This window comes from Protobothrops mucrosquamatus, unplaced genomic scaffold (genome assembly GCF_001527695.2).
Source record: "Protobothrops mucrosquamatus isolate PMUCROS unplaced genomic scaffold, P.Mucros_1.0 scaffold652, whole genome shotgun sequence".
Taxonomy (NCBI): domain Eukaryota; kingdom Metazoa; phylum Chordata; class Lepidosauria; order Squamata; family Viperidae; genus Protobothrops; species Protobothrops mucrosquamatus.
The window spans coordinates 144,303-164,995 of NW_015386941.1; the positions used below are offsets into that span (position 1 = coordinate 144,303).

At 34.9% G+C, this 20,693-nt stretch overlaps 1 protein-coding gene across 1 annotated transcript in view; it reads left to right on the top strand.

The window, feature by feature from the left end:
* The first annotated feature begins 512 nt into the window (after positions 1-512).
* Positions 513-20,693, top strand: part of RB1CC1 (RB1 inducible coiled-coil 1) — a 49,925-nt gene continuing 29,744 nt past the window's right edge. The window contains exons 1-10 of the mRNA XM_015817881.1: positions 513-538; positions 2,684-2,813; positions 3,294-3,420; positions 3,505-3,675; positions 8,647-8,849; positions 10,259-10,691; positions 15,745-15,915; positions 18,186-18,370; positions 19,633-19,819; positions 19,947-20,028. Of these exons, the coding sequence (XP_015673367.1) occupies positions 2,743-2,813; positions 3,294-3,420; positions 3,505-3,675; positions 8,647-8,849; positions 10,259-10,691; positions 15,745-15,915; positions 18,186-18,370; positions 19,633-19,819; positions 19,947-20,028 (1,630 nt within the window). The 5' untranslated portion in view covers positions 513-538; positions 2,684-2,742. The remainder of the gene's footprint in view (positions 539-2,683; positions 2,814-3,293; positions 3,421-3,504; positions 3,676-8,646; positions 8,850-10,258; positions 10,692-15,744; positions 15,916-18,185; positions 18,371-19,632; positions 19,820-19,946; positions 20,029-20,693) is intronic.

The following is a 20,693-nucleotide window of genomic DNA, read 5'->3' on the forward strand; positions in this document are numbered from 1 at the left end:
CATTGTGGGCCTACTTACTCTCTTGCAATACTTTCCTCTTCAGTGAATATACATACAAGTATTAATTCCCTTTTTGTTTTTATCCCAGTGTCAGATGAGCATTCCAAAGGTCAAGGAAATGGTTAGGGGGCAAAAAGCCCAAGTTGTGACTGATTAGTCTTGTCAGTTTCAAGCTAGCTATCCCAGTGCTGGGGAAGGAGGTCATAGTCACATGATTTCCTATTTAGTGACCACTTTGCTGAGCAATGGAGTTGCCCGTCCCAATTTTCACTAAATGAAGTCTATTGGTATTGTTCCATTCTATATGTCACAGTTTAATGTTCTCTAAATAAAGATATTTTAATAGGGTTGCCACTGACTGAAATGTAATTATTAACTAGTTTCCTCTTGCATATGTATTCACAATTTCTGTTTTTCACTGTTAGGTGTTTGATGCCCCAGAAACAACATTCTTTTGCCAAAGTCTAATGAGGAAAATACTTTGTTTAGCAATCGAGCTATTTATAAAGGCAGTGATACCTCCATGCAGTTCCTGAAGGTAAACATTCTGTCTTGCTTTCAATATAAGATTCATACAGACTTATAATAGTTCCCACTACTATATTAAGGTTTACTTTTGTGGAGTTTTTATCCTTTTAATATAATTTTGTGATGACTTACCCTGGCAATTAACTTTTAACAGTGTTTCTGGTCAACTTATACCAGCATTCCTCTTACCGTTTGCAAATTATTGTAAGTAGAAAACACTAAATTTTGCTTGAATTATGGAGTAATTATTGGGGAATAAGAATAAGACAAAAATGTTTAGAAATAGAAACAACTTTTATTTGGTGCACTGGCACAGCATCAGATGAAGATCTATTGGGAAACTCGGTCAGTGATATCCCTTTGGGTAGTGGAGGAGGAAATAGTGAATAATATTGATAAATGTTTAGGCTACTACAATATGACTTGAAGGATGTATTGTATAGGACCACTTAGAATGAGTCTATGAGATGAACAGTTTGGTCCCTGAAGGATTACTTCTGTATAGCTTTACTGAAGTAAAACCCAGTACCTCCAGTGTAAAAATGTAATTATCAGTGATTTATTTGAATGGCAAACTACTAATATTATTGTAGGGAAAACTACCATGATCCTAAATGCTATTAAAATTCCTGCCCAGCTCTGTTAATTGATCCTTAATCACATTCTCTAATAAAATATATTTAAATTAGGGTATTTGGGTGATCAAACCATGAATAACAAAGTTCTAGGCTAAGCCCTATTATTGTTTCAGTAATTGATCTAGGATAAAAGATTTGCTTTCCAATGAGTTACACTGCCTCTGGCCAGCGAGCCGATTTAGAGTATTATTGACTATATAAAAAACTATAAGGCAGAAAACTATATAAAACATTCTTATGTCCTATACCCAAGTGTAAAATATGGGCAACAAAAATCTCCAAATGGAGATAATGAGATTCTAACATTAAATTCAGTAGTAGTTCCATTTTTTTTCCATATTCTGAGAAATAAAAGTATTGGGTATGATCTTTTTCTCTTAATATAAGAGAAAATTTGAAATTACGATGGCACTGAACAGAGGGAGTTACAACCCCTGGCCAAACTTAGGTCTATTGCAGCACCCCTTCAGTCACATAATTGCAGTCTGGGCTCTTGGCAACTTGTTTGTACTAATGACAGGTTGCCAAACACCCTGCAATCATATGATTGCCATCTGCAATAGTTTCTGCCAGCTTCCTCAGTAAGTCAACAGGGAAGGCTGCAAACCACTGCCACAGGGCTAGCTGAAAAAGATCTATCCTGATATCCAACCTTGGATTTCTGCTTGGATTTTGGGATGGTCTTTCTTCAGTCAGCCTGTTTGAGAGCTAAAGCACTGCTTGTTGGACTGATTTCTGCCCACACAGGGCAGAGTCTCTGGTAGGCAGCTCTTTTGCTCTCAAAGAGGCTGGGTGAAGAATGTCCCTCACAAAGAGATTTCTTCACCCAGTGTCTTTCAGAGCGAAAGCACTGCCTGATGGATTGATTTCACCCTGCATGGGATGGAGTCTCTCCAGCAGGCAGGAGGAAAATTGCAGTATTGGGCTGGAGAAAAGAAGGTTTAGATCACAAAGATTCATGGGTTTTTTTTCCAGCCAAGTGCCACAGTTCCCTTCTATGCATGGAAAAGAGATGCCTGCACCCTGTTCAGTAGGCAGTTCTTTCCATCTGTTTAAAGGACCGTGTGGTTGCTTAATGACTGCAACAACTTACAACCTAAATTCCAGGCTGAATTGTGGTTGAATTAGATTTGGGAAGGCCCAGGTTCAAGTCCACTTTCAGGTATAAAAGCTCACTAGGTGACTTTGGGCTAGGCACTATCCCTCAGCTCAATGTAGCCTATCATTTGGAGGGTTGAAAGAGAAAAGACGATAGGGACTGCAGTCTGTGCCACGTGCAGGAGGTTTCTGTTTTTATTTATTTGAACAGAAATAAAATTATTCATGAATGGAGACTGGAGACTACCTGCTCTGTATAGGGATATCAAGACTGATATGTGTTGGTTCTGTGCCTTTTATATTTGTCATGTAATCTATGCATGAATAATATCTGACTAGAGCTAAATGATTTAGATAATTTCAGTATTTATGACTAATACTGTTATGGAGTTGGGTTTTTTTGTTTTTGTTTTTTACAGTTTCAAAATAATAATAGCAAAGTCAAAGGTATAAGTTTCAGAAACCTAAAGAAGTCACCATGAAGTTATATGTATTTCTGGTCAACACTGGAACCACCCTTACCTTTGATACAGAACTTGCAGTACAGAAGTAAGGCATTTTTAAAAAAAAATATTCTAAAAGTAATTGTTTGCTAGATTAACTTTTTGTCCCTAGGTATTGGAAACTTTGGAGTTGAGAATTGAAGCATAACCATTATTAAAATACATGTGTAGCTTCTTTGTGGTGTGTGGAATAAGCCTTTCACTAATGTAGTTATAAGAAGACATATTTGAAACTTTGCTAGAAACTCTCTCTCTTTTGATTTTGCTTGAAAATATCTTACTCTTTGGTTATTTTTTTGTAAAACATAGCACATGAACTGTATTTTTTGTTATAATAGTGGCAATATAGAATATACTGTATGTCTATTCTTATAGAGTTTGGATAAACTTTTGCATGTTGCTAACAAATTAAAGGTTGACAAAGTAAAAATTGACATTTTCCATTAATCTTTTAAATAAGGACTAAAAATCCTTGAGTTTAAAAAATTTTTTTTGATACACAATGTCTTTTTTATTGTTTTATTAGTGTGGCTGATCTTAAACAAGCAATCCAAAACAAATACAGGATAGCCATTCAATATCAGGTACTGGTTGTCAATGGTGGCGAATGTATGGCAGCTGACAGAAAAGTCTGTAGTTACAGTGCTGGAACGGTAAATATTCAGATAATTTTTAAAATATTTAAATTATTAAATAATGAAAAGAAAGTTGAAATAACTTCTTTTATTTTAATACAGGATACAAACCCAATTTTCCTCTTCAATAAAGAAATGATCTTGTGTGAACGTCCTCCAGCTATACCTAAAACAACATTTTTAGCAGAAAATGAGATGGAAATAAAAGTTGAAGAATCCCTCATGATGCCTGCAGTTTTTCACACAGTAGCTTCACGAACACAGCTTGCTGTGGTAAGCAACTTAAAATCTTTTTTTTTTTGTAAGAAATTTTATTTATTTTTCAATCATAAAAAACAATCATAAGTAAACACAATAACCAATCAATAACCCCCCACCCCCCCCAGACTTCCCAAACCTAATCCCAGAATAATATTCATATAAAAGTAAACAAATACTAATATCTCTAACTCTACAAAATATCTTAATCTACAAGAAAAGATAGTAGAAATAAACCAACTTAAAAGATTCTAAAAACCTAACTTATATTCTACCACTTTATGTTTCTTTTGAATATAAACAATCCATCTTCCCCATATTGATAAAAATTGTTCATTCGAATGGTTCTTCAAATAAGCCGAAGTCTTTGCCATTTCAGCAAGATACGAAACTTTCAATCTCCAGTCTCCCATCGTAGGCAGAATTGGGCTCTTCCAATTTTGGGCTATTAGCAATCGGGCAGCAGATAAGCAATAAAGCATCAAATTTATTTCTTTTGCATCTAAGTCTTGCACAATACCTAAAAGAAACAACTGTGGGAGAAAAATAATCCTTTTTTTAAAAATCTGCTGTAGGTTCCACCATAATTGTATCCAAAAAGCCTTGATAATCTTACAAGTCCACCACATATGAAAAAAAGTTGCATCTGGATGACCACACCTCCAACACTTGGATTCATAATTCGGATAGATACGAGACATAGTTGAAGGATCCAAGTGCCAAGCAACTTAAAATCTTTAACAACTTTTATGCAGTTTTGTGACAGAAATATTCAATAAAACATAGCTAATCTAAAATATTGTAAAATCATTTGTAAATCCAGATATTTTTGTTGTTTCATCTTTATGTTAATATGTTTTGTATCTTTATGTATACTTTAATTGAATTAAATCATACATCAATATACAAAACATATTAACATAAAGATGAAAGAACAAAAATATGTGGATTACAAATCCCCTGTGTTAATAATTATCAGATTTGTTTTAGAAATAATTACAGACTAAAGTAGTAAAGATTAGGATGAACTTTGTGGGAAAAGGCAAAGGTTATGAGTGTCTACCCAAATTAGATATGTTCCAAATATATGGAATTCTTATATCAGAATTCTATAGCAAGCATGGACATTTTTCAGTATTCTGGGAGTTGAAGTCCACACATGAAGCATATTTGATTTGATGTAGAATAGGTATTGATGGTTCAGAAGTGCACGAGCCCAGTGCATATACTTATTTAATTCTAGTTAATATCTATCTCTTAATGCCCTTACTAAATCCATTTTGTTCTTTAGATTTTTCAAAAATATTTTTCTTTTCTTTGAATGGAAACCCACTCTTAAATTTGCATAAGTTACTCATTTTAAGGAAGGAGATTAGGGTAAAGAGCAGCATAGAAGCAAATGTACTCTTTGCTATGGGAGAGGCAGGTTCTTGAGCTGTGTGAACACTAATTGTGTTTGCAGAATAAAGAAACTTGGCTGTGCAATAAGATACCTAGATTTCATATATCTTCATCAAGTAGATAAAGAAACTTTTGGCACTAAGGAATTCAATTCTTTCAGGAAGAACTCCCCAGCGCTATTCCTTAAAATAGAAATTTAAGTAGCAGCTGATAATGAATATGATAGAATAAGTATTTTTCAATTTCTGGCATTTCAAGTGAGACATATCAAATAGTAGATAATAGGGGAGTACCTTGCCTGTGATAGCTGGGAAACAATAATCAGTAAAGCAGTGATTCAATACAGTTTCCTAAATATCCACATTATTCAAAAATGAACTTGTTAACATCCAATGTTAATGAAAGAAAGCTGCTGAGACAATTTTCTATATGGGTTTTATTTTTTTGCTGGCCTTATACAATCATTATTTCTACTATGAATAACTGAAATTCCATAATGAATTTTCATATTTAGTAAAAACAATTATCAGGGATAATAGCAAAATAAACATGGGTAGTCACATTATTATTTTGAAACAATGTTTGGTTTCACTTATATAAATTATTATAGTGCTGGTGCTTATGAAAGCACAAGTATGTTTTACCTAAATCTAAATCTAAATTTATGCTAAGGGATAAAATTCCCATTACAGATACACAGTTTTTGTTTGTTTGTTTCTTAACAGCATGTTTCTCTTTATTTTAATAGAAACACAAACTCAGTGATAAGGAAAAGCAGCCTGTTCCCAATATATAATTTGGGAAACAACATTCTTGAGTATCTTTCTCTTTGGAACTGAAGTTGTAAAAGACGCTTGGGAATTCTGTTAAAAACATCCCTTTTCCCAAATTATATATTTCCTTATCACTGATTTTTGTTTTATTACAGGTAGTTCCTGACCTACAATCATTCATTCAGTGATTGTTCAATATTTTGGTATGCTGAACAAATGGTGGTTATGATCAGTCTAGGAGTTCCAGCTATCCCAGTACCCCCATGGTCACATGATTGCGACATGGGCCCTTGGCGTCTAATTCACACTTATGACTGGTTGCAGTGCTCCACGATCATATGATCGCCATTTGCAACCTTTCCTGCTGTTTTGCCCAGGAAATCAGTGGAGAAACCAATTGTAATAGAATGTGAGAAAGAGCCTGAAAGATAAGGCAAAGAGATGCTGCCTAGGGAATGGCCAGATAGGACAATGCATACAGATTCAACAAGGGGCTTCTCAGGCTGTAAAGGAGACAGTGGGAGGTGGGTGCTTTCAGATTTGCAAGCTTCTGTTATTGTAGATTTACAATAATATAGAATGAACTTATCTGATTATGTTTTCCCTCTGATCTACCTGGTAAGGCTGATATTGACAGGGAAGATTGCAAGTGGCTGAAGTAAGTTTCTCCCACCCAAATACCCTACTCCAGCCTGTCTGTATTTGCATTGTGCCAGCCACTCACCTCCCCCCCCTGCCCAAACACATTATTCACCCTTGTGCATCTCCTTGTGCTCTCTGCCACCCAGCAGCAGTCACTTACTTGCTGCTGGCCTGGGACCTGCAATTTTCTGCTGGCTTCCCCACTGACTTTGGTACGGGAAGCTGCAGGAAGTTGCCTGCCTACTGACCGTGGTATTCAGTTAACGATGGCAACTGGGTTTCCAAGGATTGCCATCGCTAACCAATGCAGATATGCTTTATAACCACAGCACTTAGTGATGGAATTCTGACTCAAATTGCCATTATAAGTTAGGGACTGCATGTAATATAAATACATTTATTGAATTAATTTGATCCTCTTCAACATCAGAAATACTCCCAAACAAGCTCAGTCTAAAAGGTAGATATGAGTAGTTTTCAGCTTATGATGGCAATTGGGATCGGAATTGCTATCATTAAGCAATGGGGTTATAAAGTGCAAAGTTATGCATCTGTGCTGCTCAACAGTTGCAATTTTGGCAGTTCTGGTTGCCGTTGTTAAGCAAGGACCTCACAGGTTGTTAAGTGAGGACCTCATGTGACTGTGAATTCTAACTTTCTGCCAGTTTTCCCAGTGACTGTTTAAACTGGAAGCTGGCAAGGAAAATCAGAATTGGTGATCATGTCGCCACAAGAACAATGCAACAGTCATGCACTCAGTACCATTGTAACTTTGAATAGTCACTGAATGAATGATTGTAACCCTAGTATTACCTGTAATGGAAAGACAAAATGGATGAGAAAGGCAAAGAAATTAAATAGTTACCTATCCTGATAATTAGCTGGGATTGAAACTGCTCGTTTAGGGGGAAAGTTTAATGAAAGACATCAGCATATGAACTTCGCTTTTCTTTTTATCTACAAAAAAGACAAAGGATACTACAGAAAAATGAGAACTATATTGCTACTGTCATATAGACATTTCTTCTGAGAAGGTTTACTGAAAAATGTTAGGTGGTTTATCTCTCCTGAAGGTTTAAAATTATTATTCTGGAATAAATTAAATTAAATTAAATTAAAATTAAATATTCTGGAAGTTTTTAACAAGAGACTGGACAACCATTTGTCTGAAATGGTATAGGGTTTCTTGCCTAAGCACGGTGTTCGACTAGAGCAGGGCTTTTCAACCAATGGTACAGGTACCACCTGTGGTACATTGGCACCTGGCAAGTGGTACGCGACCATCCTAGAAAAGTGGTAGCGGGGGAGGGGAATGAGCTGAACCGGTGGCAGCACCGCACAAGCCTGAGTGAGAGATGGCTGGAGCTGCAGGGCTGTCAGGGCTCAGCGGAAGCACTAGGATCAGCGCCAGGCTCCACTTGGAGCTTGGCGCTGATCCCAGTGCTTCTGCTGAGCCCTGAAGAAGCACCAATCAGCTGGAATGTTGCAGCATCTCCAGGGTCTTGTGATTTACATTCAGATGCTTGGCAACTGATTCATATTTATTTATGATGGTCACAGTGTCCCAGAGTCATGTGAAGTGACCAAAACCTGCCGCAATCACCCAGCAGATGGGAATAAAAACCAAACACCCCCCACCCCACCCCCGCTGCCAATCCTCAACAGAAATGCTCACAACAATGAAAACCTCGGACAGGAGGAAGAGCGCTGCCAGGCGGGCAGGCAGGTGTCTTGCTTGGCTGTGGCTTGGGGGGCACTTTTTTCAGTGCCATTGTAACTTCTAAGAGTCACTAAGCGAACTGTTGTAAGTCGAGGACTACCTGTACTTTATCACTTTTTTCCCTTTTTTTTTTTTTGGGTCATCAAGTTTTTGACACCTTGCTAGGCGACTGGTGGTACTCGGATGTTGCCATATCCTAAAAGTGGTACAATGGGTGAAAAGGTTGAAAAGCCCTGGACTAGAAGACCTCCAAGGTCCCTTCCAACTCTATTATTATTGTTATTATTCACAAATGCTTTCAAGGACATTTCTTGTCATACAAGACTCACATTTTTCTCGAGCTATATTGTTTTTCTGTTCCATATTTCTTCCCCTGGAAATGTATGTTATGTTTATATGTTTTAACTACAAAAAATAGGCTATTGATATTTAACGTATTTGTTTATACAGGAAATGTATGAAATAGCCAAAAAACTTTGCTCCTTCTGTGAAGGCCTCGTTCATGATGAACATCTTCAGCACCAAGGCTGGGCTGCTATAATGGCAAATTTGGAAGATTGCACATATTCTTATCAAAAACTGCTTTTCAGATTTGAAAATGCTTATTCAAGTTACTTGCAATCCATAGATGATATTAAACTGAAACTTACACAGTAAGTTTGCCTTTTGACTCTTCAGTAAGAAGCTATTGCTATATAACTACTTTCCTGAAAACTAAGTTTTTATGAGTTTGTACATTTGTTTTGACTTTAATACCAATTGAGAGGAAAGCAGCAAGTAATCGTAATTATATTACTCAGGAATTCTGGAAACATGACAATATGTTCTTATGCTAAAGGCCAGATCCCTTTGAATTCAGTGGAACGTAGTCATTGGTGTATTATCCAAAAAACAGATGACTGCGAACATGTTCACAATGGATTTCATTTGCTGTACTGATAATTAAATTGGAAAGCATTCATGTGATCAGTTGCATATTATTAAAGCATAATACAAATTATGGTAGCCTTTTTTCATAAGGAAAGGTCCCATACAGTTCAGTAGGTTTTTAGGCTTCATTATTTAAGATGAGGAGGAGGAGGAGGAGGACGATGATGGATAATTGCAGACTACATGTTTGAATGTTTTGAGAGCTAATTTCCAGATAATTACATAATTTATTTTCAAACTTTCCATTCAAAATTTGAAAGAAAACAGCATTACTGTATAATTAATGTTGCTATATACATAACATTGAAAGCCATTTTGGTGCAGTGATTGCAACATCAGTTTTGCCCTCTTTTACGACTTTTCTTGCCACAGCTGTTAAATGAATCACTGCAGTTGTTAAATTAGTAACCCGATTAAGTAAATCTGGCTTCCCCGTTGACTTTGCTTGTCAGAAGGTTGCAGAAGGGAATTACAGGCCCTGGGACACTGCAACTGTCATAAATATGAACCAGTTGCCAAGTACCAGAATTTTGATCACATGACCCTGGGGATGCTGCAGTGGTCATAAGTGTGAAAAATGGTCATAAGTCACTTTTTTCCAGTGCCATTGTAACTTTGAATGGTCACTAAATGAATGGTTGTAGGTCGAGGGCTACCTATATGAGTTCTAGTCCGGCCTCGGGCACAAATCCAGCTGGATAATTTTGAGTCAGTCATTTTCTCTCAGTCGATCATTTTCTCTTAGGCAAAAGCAAAGCTCTTCCAAAATCTTGCCAAGAAAATTGTGGGGACTTGTGTCAACACTGACTCAATGGCAGACACACATAAAATACATAACATTGATAAAATAGTGCAAATTAATTTTTAATTACCTGATTTCCTAATTTAAATTTGGATAAACATTTCAGATTATTTGATAAACTCTTTTAAAGTATACATTAAATTTTTTTAGTTGTAGTGAAGAGATAATTAAGTTAAGACACATTTAATATTTCATTGTCTGATAATGCATTTGGATAAAATTAGAAGAATTAAGGTGACGTTGTAGTGAAAAGACTGAAAAACATATTATCCATGCAAGATATCACATCTTTGTTTATTTATACTTAATTTGTTTATTTATTTTCCCAAGCTTAGGGGCTGCTGTTTCTATTATGGCCAAGATCCCATTGCTGGAGTGCCTAACTAGACATAGTTACAGGGAATGTTTGGAACGAATGGATTCTTCCACTGATCATGGAGGAACCGAAAGCGAAGACACTGAAAATGAGAAGTCGGCTGAAGTTATGCTTTCTCCTGATACACTTAAAATGAACAAACAATTATTGATAGCATCATTTTGCAAGTCGGTGGAACATCCAACCTCAGATGATCCAGATTTTGAAAAATTGAATGAAAACAGGGAAGCTAGTCACTATGCAGTCCAAGACAGAGATCTTTCAGTGGAGCTTAACGAAAATGATCTGCCTTCTTTTAATGTTTCACTTTTAGACTGGATAAATGTTCAAGATAGACCTAATGATGTTGAGTCCTTGGTCAGGAAATGTTTTGATTCCATGAGCAGAGTAAGTTAATGTTTTTAAAAACATCATTGTGTTTTGTTTTATAATCCTTTGAATTCTTTTCTATCTTGTATAACTATTCTTGTAAGTAACATACAGGATGTGAGATCTAAAGTGGCCTTTTCATGTTTGCTTGAAAATGGTAACTGCAATTCAGCATAGATTCTTACTGTGGAAGAAGAAGAAGATGTTTTTTATCCATGGCATTTTCTCCCAATAGAATTATTTTGGAGTATATAAGGTTTTTTAATATTTATATGATATGCTACTTGCATATTTTTTTCACAAAGTTTTAATATATACCATTACTTTAACAACTAAAGCAGTGTCAAACGTTCAAGGTAAGGATGGGAGTTTTTTATAGGTAGTCTTTGACTTACAACCATTTGTTTAGTGACCGTTCAAAGTTACCACGGCACTGGAAAAAGTGACTTATGATCGTTTTTCATATTTACGACCTTTGCAGCATCCCTATGGTCACATGATCAAAATTCAGACGCTTGGCAACTGGCATGTATTTATGATTCACTTACTAACTGTGGCAAGAAAGATCATAAAATGGAGCAAAACTCGCTTAGCAAACAAAATTTTGAATTCAATTGTGGTCATAAGTCGAGGACTACCTTTATTATATCGCTTATCTGTTGCTAGATGAGAAAAAGTTCTCTGAACACTAATCATTGTTGCTGTCAGATTTCTCCACTGTTCCATGAAATCATTTGAGTTGGTTTTCCTCTCAGTTGACTTCCTTCATTTCCAATGTTGATATTAAAAGATTTTTTTTTCTTAGTAGCCTGCTGAAAGGCTGATATTTTGAATTTCCATGCCGGTTAAAAAAGGAGAATGTTGCTTTTTATACAAACATATGTAGCATGATAGGCTGGCAAAAAATATTTCAAGTGAATAATCTCTCTGATTAATTGCATATTAGTCTATAACAGGGGTCTTCAAACATGGCCCTTTTATGACTTGTGGACTTCAACTCTCAGAATTCCTCAGCCAGGCCTGCTGGCTGAGAAATTGTGGGAGTTGAAGTCCACAAGTCATAAAAGGGCCAAGTTTGAAGACCCCTGATCTATAATTTCTTATCGGTAATATGAAAAACAAAACTGACTCCCCCAGATTTAGATTATTCATATAGCAATTGACTAAGCTCATTTCCCACCCAAGCTTCAATCCATTATCAACTGATAGAATCAGTACACAGCAGCAAAAAATATGGGCTTCAATTGAAAGAAAATGCAAAGTCTGTAGGTTTGATCTTTGAATCCTTAGGAACAGCAATGGGATATATCTTTCTCAGACTGGTGAAGTTCAAACATTTTAATTTTAAAATTCATAGCCCTATTCAGCATAATAGCTGATAAAGGTATTGTAACAAATGAGTGATAGACAGCTGCTTTTAATCTGTTTCTGAAATTTATATTCTATCACATAGATGCAAGTTGATCTTAGTAATACATGTTCTACAATTGTGTGGCATCTGACATTGATGTCTACAGGTATATTGGTAATAAATATCTTTCATTATTTGACATTAATTATGTCTTCCCATGTATTTCTGTGTTTCAAATGTTTATTCCAGATTTTGCCCTAGACTACTTCGAATGTCATATAGGAATGTTAACCAATGTATAATTATAATGAATTTTATACCTATTATAAAAAAAGTAGTAATGATTTTTTAGATTTCATGTCCTATAAGTTCCCCCCAAAAAATCATATTTCCCAAATGCTATTTTGTTAATTTTTATTGGCTTGATAAATTATTGTTGTTCTAGTATTAATTCTAGCAATTTAATTATAATTTTTGTGAATGTCCAGTTGATTGCTTAACATGTATAATATAATAGGATATAAATTAATACTAATCAAAATTTAATTTTCCTTTCCCTCCCTTTCCTTCTTCCCTCCAGGGTAGGGAGATGAAACATTGAGAAGTTTTTTTTTCTAACTCTATGGCAGTATGAAATTGAACTTGGTTGAAAGTGATCAAAACAGTTTGTGATTTTTATCAGTTACTGTCTTTGCTTCAACCAGTATTTCTGAATGTTCTAAAGATCCCCTCACCTCTCTCAAACTATCTTTTAAATAAAGGGCAAAAAAGAAATAAAAGAATATATGTATGTGTATGAAGAGAGGCAAGATGGTGAACATACCTAGAGTGTGACTGGCCCAAAGTCATCTATCTAGTTGGCTTACAGCTCTCATTGTTGAGGAAATTGCCCTTTATTTTTTAAAGATGTAGTCATGTATTTTTTTTTTAATATGCATCCTGTCCTTCAAATGCACATGGTTTTCAGGGAATATAGTTTACCCTGTATACAGTTTACCTGACTACCTTAAGTTATTGTAAATTCTATAGAATACTTAATACATGTTTTGCTCTGTAAGTGCCCCAAGAATATCTCTTGATAGATGAATTCATTATGCTAAAATTATTATAAAAAATGTTTCCACAGAGAGCAGAATGTAGTAAATTGAATTATATAAAGATATCCAGGACTAGCATAAAAATACAAATGATTTTGAGTTGATCTGTGCTGTCCTTTAAATATATTAAATAGCTGCTGGATTGAATTAATTTATGGATTAAGGGATGGTACTATGAGTGATAACTTCAAATTTCAGCCTGTTTCATTAGAGGAAGTAGGTTAATCATATCAAATACTAACATGCTAATATGTGGGCATGGCTTCTGGGAGTTGAAGTCCACGAGTCATAAAAGAGCCAAGGTTGCATACCCCTGGCTTAGACATTTGCTTTGAAAAAAAATTCAGAGTAAGATACTATTAGAGGCTTTGTTTTGAAAGAAACCAGGATTGTATGATTTTAAGGAACTAATCTCTGTGAATACAGCAAGATATAAATAGTTTACTAATGTTGCGCTTTTAAGACAATTTCATAATATAAATCTCATTTAATCCAGTTCTGCCCTTCTGCAACTTTTATATTAGGTTTCTGTATATGGCACCCTGTGGGCTATCTTTTATAGAAGCCATTTTTCAGCGTTTAATGTTTTATGGCGCTCCAGTGGAAGAGGAGAGGAGGAAAACCTCTTCTGCTTAAGAAATGTGATTACATGAAGGTCAATTTTATCCGTTACATGTTTCTTGTTAAGAAAATCTAGTTTAAAATGTACAAGTTTCAGATTACATCATATTACTTACAGTGCATGTGTTTGGATACAGATATGTATTATGATTGGTCCCACAATCAGCCAGATGTTTAGCCTGGTTTTGACATTTTTATTTACCTATCAAGTCCTTCCCAAGAACTTGAAATAGGCTGATGCTGTTGCTTGATGATGTTAAAGTATTGTTGGGGAGTGTAATAAAGATATTGGAATGCAATTTGGCATCAACAAGTGTGCAATTATAGTCATAATGGCAGGAAAATTGTTGAAGATGATGGAATACAGCTTTAACAATGAAGATTTGATAACAGCAGTGACACCAGAAGAAGGCTACAAATATTTCGGGGATTTGAAAGCTTCCAATTTATTACAAAATGAAGTCAAAATACTTCTACTAAATATATTATAGAATCATAAGGCTGGAAGGGGGCCTTGGAGGTCTTCTAGTCCAACCCTCTGCCCAAAGCAGGAGTCCTTATACCATCCAGGATAAATGGTTGTCTTGTAAATCTCCAACGATGGAGCACCCACAACTCCATGAGGGATGCTGTTCTATTGATTATTCATTCTCACTGTTAGGAAGTTCCTCCATATTTTCAGATTTAATCTCCCTCCCATTACTTTCACCCATTATTTCTTATCCTGCCCTAAGGTGCTACAGAGAATCAAACAAATTTTGAAAATTTCAAAACTAAGCTAAATGATGGAAGCATCATTAGAGCAATTAGTACCTGAGCAGTCCCTAATATTTGATATACAGCAGGAATAATTTACTGGACCTAGATAGAATTTGATAATTTGGATCAGAAGACAAGAAAACTAACGACAATGCACCATGCTTCGCACCCCAAAAGTACTGATTGGCTTTATTTGCCAACAGCTAAAATGAGTAGAGGACTTCTACAGATTAAACAAATTGGAGGAAGAAAACATGGCCTGAATGACTACACTAAGAAAAGCCAAGAACCTTTGATGAAGGCAGTCAATCAGGAAAAACTCTTGAAAACAATAAAGGTGAAGGCCAGATAGAGAAAAAACAAACAATTGAAAACCGATTTGTTAATTGGAAGAAAATGCCAATGCATGATCAATATTTGAAGCATATTAAAGAAAAAGCTAATTAAAAAACTCATACGGAATTAGTTAAGATCAGGAGTGTTAAAAAAAAAACCCTGAAGGGTTTATTTTATGACTCGCAATAAGCTTTACCAACTAATTTCATGAAGGCACAAATTCAACATGTCACAACAGCCAATGTCACCTTTGTAGTCAAAAGGATGAAGCAATTGACCATTTTGATCAGTGGCTACCGCAAAATTTCACAAACTAACTACAAGCAGCATCATGACCCAAGTTGCCAGAATTCATTGGAAACTTTGCCAGATGCTTGGATTTGAATGTAGTAAAAACTACTGGACCATCGTTGAGAAGGATTTGGAAAACAAGCAGGTTGAGATCTTAAGGGAACTTTTAAGTTTCAAACAGACAGGCAACCTTGTTCATAACATGCCTGATATATAGTTATTGAAAAGAAGAAAGTCTGGTTCATTGACATTGCTATTCCAGGTTGAAAAAAAATATGAAATAGCAAGACTTGCAGATCAAAGTTGAACACTTATGGAAAAAGAAATCCGTTATACCAATCTTATTTAGAACCCTCAGAGTAACACCTAAAGGACTGAATTTATTGGACCTGAGTACTCTAATTTTACAAAGGATCACCCTGTTTGGAACTGCCTACATTCTTAGACATTACCTTAAAAAAAATTTAGGCCCTTGGTTAAGACTTGAATTACTAAGTTTTCACTGGTCTTAGACTATAAATCTAACTGTAGATTACCCACATATAATAATAATTTCCCCATAATTTTCTTTCCATCAGAAGTGATTAGACATTAAATTTGTCTTTTTGTTTTTCAGCTTGATCCAAGAATTATTCAGCCTTTTTTGGCAGATTGTAGACAGACGATTGCCAAATTAGATAATCAGAACATGAAGGCTATTAAGGGACTGGAGGATAGGCTTTATGCGCTGGACCAGATGATAGCTAGCTGCAGCAGGCTCGTTAATGAACAAAAAGAACTTGCTCAGGTAAGTGGTAGTTGTTTTGAATTTGGTAAGATAGCCTTTTTTTATAATAAATTCTGAAAAATGTTCAATAAATTGGATTTGTTTAGATTAAACTGTATCCTTTATCTTAACAGAAGATAAATTTGAAATTAAACTTTTTTTATCACAAATATGGATATCTTCCTACAACAGTATGAAATTTACTACCTCATTCTTTAGTTCAGGTACTGAATTGATATGGAGATTTTAGTATACATTTATTTGCTGCCCAACTCCCGGTGATTCTGAGAGTCTTTAAAGGCATCACAGAGGTTTTCAAGAACTATGCACAAGTCAGATTTAAGTTCTGTACCTCTGATGTATTCCCACTTTTTTGTGTTATTTAGTATTGCAATCATGATTGAAGTCAGTGACCACTTGTACTGAAATTAATATCTGATGTGTCTGATGTACACAAATACATTTCCTATTGTTTCTCTGAATTAGAGGTATGCTTTACAGAAGTTGCTGAACTGAATTATCCAAAGAATCAGCCATCAAACATAAGAAAATCGCAATTCAACAATTGGAAATAGTTTAATTTTATCATATTATGAAGTACTTTGCCTCATATATAGGAACTACCTCTTCCCTAAATGTAAAGAATTAAAAACTTAATTCTAGATGGAGCATTTGGAATGTATTAAGATTTTAGTATTTACCCCTATTAATCAGTACCATTGTGATGTATATTTATTATTATTCTTTTGTTTTTAATTCTCTGCTTTTTCTATGATTGCTGTTTGGGGCCATGGGGAGTAGAACACCATAGGAATATTAATAATAAAATAAATATTATGGCTGAATAGACAATTAAAAAGTTGCTATGCATAATGCATTAGCAAAGGGCAGCTCCCATCCTTGAAGTTTTGCATCTTTTTTCTTTTAGATTCCCCCCCCCACACACACCTTTATTATTTTTATAAATAAGGCAGTGAACGTAATCTCAGCATATCTGCTTTGAAGATTTAACGTGGGGAGTTGTCTGTGCACATATACACAATTTGAATAACCAGAAAAAGCCTTCAAACTAATTACGCTGAACCTTTCAGAGAAACATCCATTTTAGATGCTTCCATAATCCTAAAATATTCCAGTTTATATGATCTTCTTTTTTCCTAGGTTAGATTGATTTGCAGTCTTATTCCAATCTGATATAGGGGCTGGGATCCCAAAAGCTAAACATCCCAAGTTTTAAAGGTTTACCTTACTTATTTGTTTTTAAGAATAGCTTTCCTGGGCCCATCTTATCACACAATACTTTTTGTAGTTGTCCTTTTCAAAAGTTCTTCCCCACATGTTGTACAAAACTATTTAAAAGTTAAAAAGTTCCAACAGAAATGGATAAATATTTCTAAGTAGTTCACAATAGCACTATAAATGCAAATAACAGAATACTAATGAAGAAACTATTAATAAAAATCTCTAAATATTTAAAGCAATAGCAGAATTAGTAATCTATGAATAAATTACTGAAGTAAAAATAAACAAGACTGTTAGTACTTAGTAAGTTATTCAGAATGGTGAGAAAGCTAACCAATATACATTTAATGATTGCAATTATTTCCGTATTTAAATGAGAGTTGGATATAATTCAAACAAAAATAAAATAAAAGTAGGTAGTTTCTTAATGCATAATTACATGTGTATATAACATCTCATTCAATATGGTCAGTAGGTGGCAATATATTATAAGGATTCTTTTATTTAATTTCTAACATAATGCAACCTTGTTAAATTTAAATTACCTGATGCATTTTTATTGATAATAACGTCATTTGGTATCCTTTAGAATATTTTTATAGGAAGATATGAAACAATTCTTTAGAGCAGAATTCTCGTACCCCCAGGCCGCAGGCCTTTCAGGAACCGGTTTGTGGCCTTTCAGGAACCGGTCCGTGCAAGTGAGCAAAGCCCCATCCAGCACACGCGGGATCCAGGCAGTGTGTGCACCCATGCCCCCAATCCTGAAAAAACCTCCTTCTGTGGAACAGGTCCCTTGCACCCAAAAGATTGGAGCCGTTGATCTAGAGCATTCTTACTATTTTGCAAGATCTTAAAGGAGGCTACTGTAGTGTTCTGAAACCATTTTAGCTATTAGTATAGATACCAAACAATTGTCCATAGGTGATTCTGATTTGCAAAAAAGAAATTTATGTCTTCTGAAGCTATTGGAAATGAATTAACATAACATTTATTTGGCACAGAGAACAGAAAATGTTTCTATATTTAAATCAATTTATTTTATTAAGGGATTTTTGGCTAATCAGAAGAGAGCAGAGAACTTGAAAGATCCTTCTGTACTACCTGACTTGTGCTTGAGCCATGCAAATCAACTGATGATCATGTTAACTAACCACAGGAAACTTTTAGATATTAAGCAAAAATGTACTACTGCCAAACAAGAACTTGCAAATAATTTACAAGTCCGACTGAAGTAAGTGAAGCTATTGCAGTAATGTATTTCACCCCCATGTATTTTTTTAATTGTATGTGTACTATTATTATTATTACTGTTTAGAAATTATATCTCAAACCTTTCTTTCTTTCTTTCTTTCTTTCTTTCTTTCTTTCTTTCTTTCTTTCTTTCTTTCTTTCTTTCTTTCTTTCTTTCTTTCTTTCTTTCTTTCTTTCTTTCTTTCTTTCGCTCAGAACTGTAGAATTATTATATTCAGGAACCAGCAATTTATTTTGCTGCTATCCACAAAGTTTACAAGCTTCCTTTGCAATTGAGTGCATAGGATTTGATTTCTTTTATTGTAATATCAAGTGTTCAATAGGTCCCTAGCACTAGTAAAATGTATCTCTGAATGTGTATAGTCACATTTTTTTTTCAGCTTCAAATTAATGTGGAGGAAAGTTTGCATTTGTTATGATAATATAGGGGAAGGTACTATTAAAAATAAGTGAATAAGCAGAAGAAACAAAGTATATGAAAAGGAGGCAGACATGTTGACCTCAGTCTTTAGCAGATAAAAGTTACTGTGGAGAACCTTTTTCTATTGAGACTCTCCACATGAATAAAGACTCTGGAAAGTCAGAATCTTTCATTGGTCTGTTGCAGGCACACTCTCATTTTGACTGTTTTTGGGTGCTTGGCAACCAGTTCACCTTTATGAGTGTTTTCAAAGTTGGGTCTTGTCACATGAACGCTTTGACTTACAATCATATCAACTTATGACTGGAAAACTGGTCCTAATTGCAATCATAAGTTGAAGACTATCTGTATAATAGTTTATTTGAACAGTTGCCTTTTTTGTTTTTGTTGTGGTTGGTGAATCCAGATTCACATTAGAAATTTGAATGATATGGATTTTAATAGGTATCTGTGGAATGCAGCTACATTCTTAGGTGAGTTTATTTGCTTTGATTTTAATTGCATTTTAATGATGTAACCTATCTGAAATATTCTGTGACTGAGCGGTTTATAAAGCTTTCAAATCATAAATAAGCAAATACCTGGTTGGCAATTATTAGAAGAGCCAGTTCCTTTGAGTGGCTACAGGCTGGTCAGTTCTTCTTAATCCAATTTGCCTCACAGATTTGTTGTTGTGGAAAAAAATAGTTTTGGGAATATGAAACCTGTCTTCATGAGCCCCTTGAGGAAAGATAAGGTATATATTTAACAAATACCTATTCAGTAGAGAATATTTCTTTTAATCACCAGTCCAAATTCACCTATTTTCACCTATTCTGTAGGTGGTGCTGCTTCGTCATGCTTCATGCTGACCAAGATGGAGAGAAACTACAAGCATTGCTTCGCCTTGTAACAGAGCTGTTAGAAAGAGTGAAAATTGTAGAAAAGCTCAGTAATGTCCCACAGATGTACTGTTTGGCAGTTGTTGAAGTTGTAAGAAGAAAAATGTTTGTGAAACACTACAGAGAGGTAAGTAACTTGAGTAGATAATTTAAACCTAAAATATTTTATAAATTTGTGTCTAATATCTTTTGCTTTATAGAGAAAATGTGTTTGTACATTTGTGTTTAATTATTATTATTATTATTTTTTATAGTGGGCTGGTGCATTAGTAAAAGATGGTAAACATCTTTATGATGCAGAAAAAGCCAAAAGGGAATCTTTTGGAAAATTATTTAGTAAGTATTGTAATTTTTTCTCTCCTCTCAAGCTACAATGGCACAAACAACATCATAACATTAGAAGAAATGTGTATCTTGAATAAATTAGTGTTGATTTTTATATTATACCCAATTATGTGCGGCATAATTATAACAAATGATGATTTTTGTAAGATTTGAAGCTGCCAAGGTGGGAATTAGCAGTATCCTGCCAGACAGAACCATTATATAAACCTTGAACAGATGCAAGGCTGGAAAAGATTGAGCAAGATTCCATTGACTTGGAACAGGTCAGGGAAAAAAATTAGAATTTAAACCCTGGATGATGGTCTGTTGACAATGGATCCTGGAGACAAACATACATACACCTTCATTTTTATGTTTGAAAGTAGCAGATCTTTTGAATATGTATGTTTTCTGGTCTGCTGAATATTATGCTGAGTCCATGAAGCTCTGCCTTTTAACAGCAGTGTTCCTGAAGAGTAAAGATTATTCTATGTTTGATGTGAAGTCTAACAGTTTTATTGAATCAATGTTATGTCATGACTCACCCAAACTAAGTGTGTATATACAAGTCATAAGTATTCATATGCCTGGCCTCAGTCATGCAATCACATTATTGACAAAAGGTGTGGGAGTGTTTGCATGTGAGAGAGAAAAAGGTAAAGGGCAGCCATTTCTCC